Below are 7,027 nucleotides of genomic sequence, written 5' to 3' on the forward strand. Positions count from 1 at the left end.
GGGGGGGGGGGGGGGAAGAGAGAATTGGAATTAGACACCATTTAAAAAAATATGGAAGTGGTGCTAACAATGGATACAACAGCATTTTAGTCATCTGATATGCTCGTTTTGCTTCATTCAGTTTCACAATACCTGGTCATTTGTTACTGGAATAGAGACAAAGTAATTTGGCATCTCCCGTGGCAGTTTGTTAGATATGGGTGGTTTATCTTGCCCTTTGTCCTCTTCCTGCTGCTGTTCCTGCACCTGGTCCATTACCTTTGGTCCTATAGTCTCTCCCCCTTCCACTTCTTGGGCCAGCCTCTGGGGAACCACTGCCTTTGACCCTTCTTCCTCCTGGCTCTGGTCTTGTGCCTTCTTCTCTGGCCCTTGAAATGTCATTACTTCTGTTCTGTCCGAGTCATCTTCCTCTTGCTTCACCTCAGTCACAATAGACTCCCTCTCATCTTGGTTCTCTTGCTGCTCCTGCTCTGTGGCCTGGGACTTTCCCTCACCTTGGCCCTCAGCCTGAGATGGTATCACCTGTGGCCTTTCTTGGTCATGGCCTATCTGTGGCTGTACCTGGACAGTCACCTGGAAACCCACCCTACCTTGACCCTGCCGCTGTGGCTGCACCTGTACAGTCACTGCACCCTGGCCTTGTTGCCATTGTTGCAATTGCACAGTCACTTGTGGCACTTCCCATCTTTGGCTCAGCAGCTGCATCTGTGGCTGCACATTCACAGTCACCTGTGGGAACTCCAGTCCCTGCACTTGTACAGTCACCTGCGGGGCCATGCCTCCTTGCCCCTGCTGTTGTTGCTGTGGCTGCATGCAGACAGCTGCCTTTGAATCTGTCTCAGCTTGGCGTTGGTTCTGAGGCGTCTTGGGGTATTTGCTGCTTGGTGGTTTGTGCTCCTTCAGGAGCATTGGCCTATGATGCCAGACCTTTCTTCTCCAGAGCTGGTTCCTCCTCCGAAAGCACTCCTTCCTCTTTTGGCGTTTGAAATGGCTTTTTAATGGAACTGAAAAAAAAATGGCAAAAACACTTCCATCAGTTATGTCATCCAGATACAGCTACATATCCATGATTTAGTATCAACTCAATTCTAGTCCTAGTGTGGGGACTGTAAATATACCACTGCAATACAATTAATTTACTACATACAAAGATCAGACAGAGATGCAAAGCACTCAAGTGCCAGAAACAGCCCTGCAACTTTTGCATATGCATTATGATATAATCCTACATGCTCAAATGCTGTCTCTTACACTGAAGTAAACTTCCTGTGCTTCCTATCCCCAACATCTAGCATGTCCTCCTTCATCCTGTACATCTCCCTCACACCCATTCTTCTTTTCACTCTTGAGCAATCCAATCAGGCATCTTTCCTCACTTCACACTACCAAAATATCAGGCAGGGCAATAAAAGCATAAAAGACTGCAACTACCCACAAGAACAATTGTATCTGACCCCTAGCAGCCCTGGGAGCCAAGAGGAGTAATTACAGGAAGAATTCCAGCTTAACCACAACAACAAAAAAGAAAGCCAAAAAAATTTGAGCATGCTCTGTCCTTAAGCGGCAGCAATGCAGATGGAGTCTTTCAAGGTCTTCACTGCTCATCCTCAGTTGATAAATTACTTATGAGTAAGTGGCAGTTTACAGAAGATAACAGTTAAGTTTGGGTGGATTTCATGGGCACAAAAAACCACACACACACTCACTCTGTGCACCACTCCCCATAAACCCTAGGGCAATGATCATGCCAAAAAAAAAAATCAAGGCTATCCCTTCAGCTCATGGAGGCACTGTAATTTTTCAATGGTATGGTTAAAGTTATGGGAAAAAAAAATAGTATGAGAATATTAATTTCATTGTCCAAAGAAACTGACCTTTTCATCAAATTCTTATAAATGTAAAGTTTCATCCCAAGGATTACAATTTGAGTAAGTTAGGAATAGCTGAAGCTGGGGTCTTAATGCAAGTGGTAAGCAGCCTGAACTATAATACTGACAAGTCCTTATATGCAATGTTACACTTGTCAAACATCTCAGGTTGCAGAATAAAAAACTTACTAAGGTGTCCCGATTTGGCATGGAAAAATCTTGTGCTTTTTTGGATGGAGGTGTTTTCATGAAGGGTTAACTTTTATTAAAGCAAATTCAGTTGTCACAAGTGTTGCCTCATGTCTTCTACCTTAGAAGATGATGGGTAGAAGACTATAAGTTCATACAAGGTAATACTTCCCAGAAGTTAGTTATTTCAAATCTGATGTCCAGTAAAAACTGTGGTTCAAGTCAAACGCTTAAAAAAAGAGCGATACTTCTATACAAAAGGAAACATCATAATTGTTAGCTCATTAGAAGTCAGACATTACTTGCGACTTATAGGCTTTATCAAAAGATTGGATTTCAAGAAGAGTATTAAATCATTGCCATATTAAGTCACTGATTGCCAAGTAGATAGCCTGGGATGAAGTGCTGAAGAGGCATTATGCTTACTTTCAAATATCTCTCTGATGTCAGCCTTAAGAAAGGGGAGCTCTGCCATTGCAGCAATGTCCTCATTTCTCAAGTGAGAAACTAGAAGAAACCAAAACATAAAATCTCAATATTAATATTAGGTTACATGCATGTAACTTCTGTGATAGACTTGTTTGTTCATAAGTTACCAGTGTACATGCAAGGGGAAAGTGATGAAAAACCAGTGAGCGCGTCCATTAGTCTTCCTTCCTCCCTCTCAATTTAGCTCTTAGCTGAAGCCACGCCAAATTACAAAAAGTTACACCTCAAGGGTATTATAGTAAAAGTCTTAGTAAGTAGACAATATTTCCCAACTGGAGAATATGAATCATATTATTAAATATTTTAGAAACATTGTAAGTAGTATTTGGAACACTGTTTTCAAACAAATGTTATTAGGTAGGTAGTAAATTAAAACTAGTGTTTCTATTTTGTTGCCATTTAACTACAAGGCTCCCACATAACAATTTGCTCTATGCTTTAGCATACATATACATGGCATACCCCTTCAAGCTTCGTTCAGAAAAAGAGGACTTAACACCTAAATTGTGCAACCAGGACTCTGCCCACAAGCATTTGGCAGGCTCTCTGGAGCTGCAGAGTGTGGAACAGAGCAAAGTTCTGAAGGAAGTGTCTGGGCAGCCCTAGAGCTGGATACCTTCCAGCCCTTGGGCAATAATTACCTACTACTCACTTGATAATAAAAACAAAACAAAAACAAAAAAAATCTATAAATGGTATCCAAATTGATGCCAATACCTGCACCAATATATAAAAGTCCTGGGGAAGAGTATTTTAAAGTCTTTGGCTGCATCCAGATGCGCGTGGATATTTGGTTCCATACAGACAACTAGTGGCAGCTCAGCTTGTACCGCCACTAGTTGTCCCTGGGGAACACCCATGCTAGGCACGCTCCATCATGTAGCAAGTGACCCCAGGTGGTGTAGGGGAGGCTGGGGCCAGCACTAGGCTGGCCCCAGCAGCCTTATCAGAGGTCCTGAGGGCCTCCCGGGGCTGCAGCCATGTCACTCCTACCATGGGGAACTTGGCCAGCAGCAAAAAATGTGGCTCTGGCTTTGGGTGCCCCACACTGCTACCACATGTGCCACTACACTTTTGACCCCTGGATATCCAGGGGCAAAAAAAGGCCAACCCTCTGCGATGCTTCCTTACAGTGCAGAGAACAGCTGAACATGTGGCACCACATATGTCTGCCATGCCACATACCTCATTGGTTAGCCCTGTTCAGAAAGAGTCAGAATGACATGTATCTTGGAAAATCTAAGTAGGAGTCTGACACACAGCTATTGTTCAACACCCATAATGCTTAAAAATTCAGAATGGCTGCCAGGAAGCCCCTGTACACTAGAATTCTCTCCTTAGCTCTATTTAAAAGTATTTATTTTTGTTTTTCAAGACTTCTGCTTTGCTGAGGAGGGCAAAGCCAATTTAGACAAGGTCAAAAGACCAGGCCGGGTTTGCTGGGGAATACAGGTCATTTTCTGCAGCAACACTGCCTCTAGTCCATTGAGAATTGTTTATAAAAATAAAATAAAATTGGTGGATTTCAAAAGCATTTTCCCTGGAACCTTGGGGTTTTGCAATAGGTCATCAGGGGTTCTACAAAGATGCAAAGGATAATGACAGAACAGACCAGGAGGCTGCGAGCTGCCACTGCTCACAGGATAAGGGTAAAGGGTTCCACAGCTGAAGTGCTATAAAAATGGTTTTACAACTCTAAGCTGTAAAATATGAAGGCTCAACCCCTGGCCTGCAGGCTAGAGCCAGCCACCAGAACCATGTCATCTAGTCCATGGGTCTAAAAGTCTGGCAGCAGGGAAGCAATGGCTGTTTCTCTACTGCTAAAGTGTCTGGACCCACTGGAAACACTGCAGTGGGTTAGTATGGCATGGCCATGCTATCCCACTGATTCACTGTGCAGGGCCTGATCCCAGTGCTTGAGGCCAAGTAGGAATACTGCAGGGTACTAGGGCCCAATCCTGGCATACAAGGACCAGCAGAGGCATGTGAGACCCAGTCCTGACCCACAGACAGGCTCTACACCACTGGTTATAATAAACTAAGACTGCATTATTTTATTAAAGATTAACAATATTATAAAGTGGTACTCATTAGACATTGTGGGGGGGGGGAATGAATGCTTTCTGCTTTATCAAAGGGGACACCAAGTTTCTGGATGAATAAAGACTTTTTTCTACAGGATTTTACAAGGTGTTATAGTAGGTGGGAAGCCTACTATGCCTACAAGTGTAATTGACTTGTCGAGATATTGCCACTCATAGTCGACACTTCCTGTGACCAAGAGGGACGAGGTAGGGGTCAGAGATCCAACTGTAATGGTCTTTTAAAATAGCATGTTTTCAGTATGTTTAATAGCCTGCTATAAATCATCACAGTAGGTCACAAAAATGTTTTCCATTTGGTTTCCAATTAAAACTAAATTGAAAGCATGTCAGCAGATAAGAATGCAGAAGGGATTCAGTGAGAGCATCTAGTTTTTACTACTCTGTTGCACCCTAGGAAATATAAAAAATGGTCTGCAGTTGACAAGAGATGGTGTGGTAGAAAAGAACTGAGGAAGTCAGGGTTAGAAAGAGAGACAGACTCATCTGCTGCTATAAATGATGATTTGCTATTACAATCCTTTTGTCCTTTGTCATTCCTTGACAATTTGTTGTAGGTTTATTTTCCTAGGGGAAAGCAAGGAGTGAAAAGGAATAAGAGCATCCGATATACCTGACAGGTAGCCACAATAAGAATCAGGTCAGGTCAGTGTAAAACTAAAGCTTCCAAAATTTGTATACATTAGAGATTTATTTAAGGTCTAAACCAAGCCATTTTGGAGTGAGGAGAATTTATCCAAAATCTGCTCTATATTTGTTAAATCAAGAGAAACTGAAGAGTGGTTCTCACCAATTCAGTAGAGCAACAGCTAACGTACAAAGTTTGTGACCTGTTCTATGACAGAGAAGCTTTGAAGGAACAGGGTTTAAAAAAAATATCCAGAAGCTAACAAAGATTCTACCAAATAATTATAGTTCATACTTGCACACACTGGATACAACCAGACCTCTGCAAAGGCAATACATACTTTAAACAGACAGTTTTTCCTCAGTGACTTATTAAAATTCAACACATTGTCAGAACACACTGAATGAGTTGCTCCCAAAGTACAGCTGAAAGATTAAAAAAAAGTTTGACTTAAGCCATTATTAGCATATTCATACATAAGCAGGGTTTAGCATTTTGCACATTCTACAAATATAAAAATGATGTTTGACAAAGCAGATTGTCATTTACTAGATTCAGACAAGATTTATTTTTTGGGTTTTTTTTAAAAAAACAAAACAAAAAAAAAAAAACACACCCACAATTGAAACTGAACAGGGATTTTAAATTGACTTTTAAAAGACAGTGTCATTTGCTTTGTCAGCTATTGTTTATCTGACATCCTGTCAGAGTGAAAAAGAGATCAGTAATTATATTCAACGTTTGAGATTTAGTCACAAGTTTTTCTATAAAATTAAAATGTGAAACAAAATATCCCTTGTGTTCGTGTCAGTAAAGCAGATGCTGCAGTGGCTACCTCTCTTCACGTAGTCCATTGAGCAGCCATTAGATTACAATTCGTTGGAATCGTGCTGAGCTATAATTCATAGCTAAAGCCAAGGTTGTGTCTCATTTCACTGATCCCATAAACTATTTGGTATTTTTGCAGCTGCATTTTTGGAAACTCTTGCCCACAGCCATAACTGAGAAAGCATTTAGAATTCTCATTGGACTACCTAAAATGAAGCAAGAGGTAAATTTAAGACCAACTGCAAAAAGGAACCTGCCTGCATGTACTTCAAATGTTACTGACACTCATCACCAATGTTCACATCTTTCTTTTGGGAAAAAAATGCAATTACTTCTATTTTAAGATACCTGCCCTCTACAGAACTAACAATAAGAGATAAGCATATGTAGATGGTTATAAAAATATGCTGTTTCATCAAAACCAAGATGCTTGGTAGGAATGCATCAGGTCTCAGCAAGATAAAGACAACAAACAAAAAACTTTTGCCATGGAGGTTTAGAGTCCTGAGAAGACAGACAGACTGTTGGTAATATGCTTTGAATGTGGGAAATTTTGGTTCAAGTCCCTATGCTACCTGAAAAGTATGATCTGGGATGAGAAGTACAGTTCTCCATCAGCCAGAAAGGATTCACATGTCTCATTTCAGACATTCCCTACCCACCATAAAAACAGATGGGCCGTGTATTCACATCCTCTTCCTGCTGCCCACAAGGTCTCTGGGATCTGCAGTCCACAGCCACAGCAGCAGGATTCTGCAGGGTTGCTCGTCACTTCTTGCTTCCAGGTGTCTCTGGAATTTTTAGTACAGGTCACAGGCAGCACTAAGCAAGTGGGGCAGGGCAACTCCATACTCAAGGGAAGGGGAGTTTAACACTCCCCCCCACCCTGCTTTTCTGGCCCCAGACTCCAGCTGGGGTTTGCC

The 7,027-nt window shown here is 41.8% G+C and overlaps 1 protein-coding gene across 1 annotated transcript in view; it reads right to left on the reverse strand.

The window, feature by feature from the left end:
- LOC109298623 overlaps positions 1-7,027 on the reverse strand; it is a 50,066-nt gene that overhangs the window by 34,328 nt on the left and 8,711 nt on the right. Inside the window, exons 2-3 of the mRNA XM_019518810.1 lie at positions 2,484-2,564; positions 133-1,004 (exon numbers count right to left, since the gene is read on the reverse strand). Of these exons, the coding sequence (XP_019374355.1) occupies positions 133-1,004; positions 2,484-2,564 (953 nt within the window). The remainder of the gene's footprint in view (positions 1-132; positions 1,005-2,483; positions 2,565-7,027) is intronic.

This window comes from Gavialis gangeticus, unplaced genomic scaffold (assembly GCF_001723915.1).
Source record: "Gavialis gangeticus isolate Ggan-Ray unplaced genomic scaffold, GavGan_comp1, whole genome shotgun sequence".
Lineage (NCBI taxonomy): Eukaryota > Metazoa > Chordata > Crocodylia > Gavialidae > Gavialis > Gavialis gangeticus.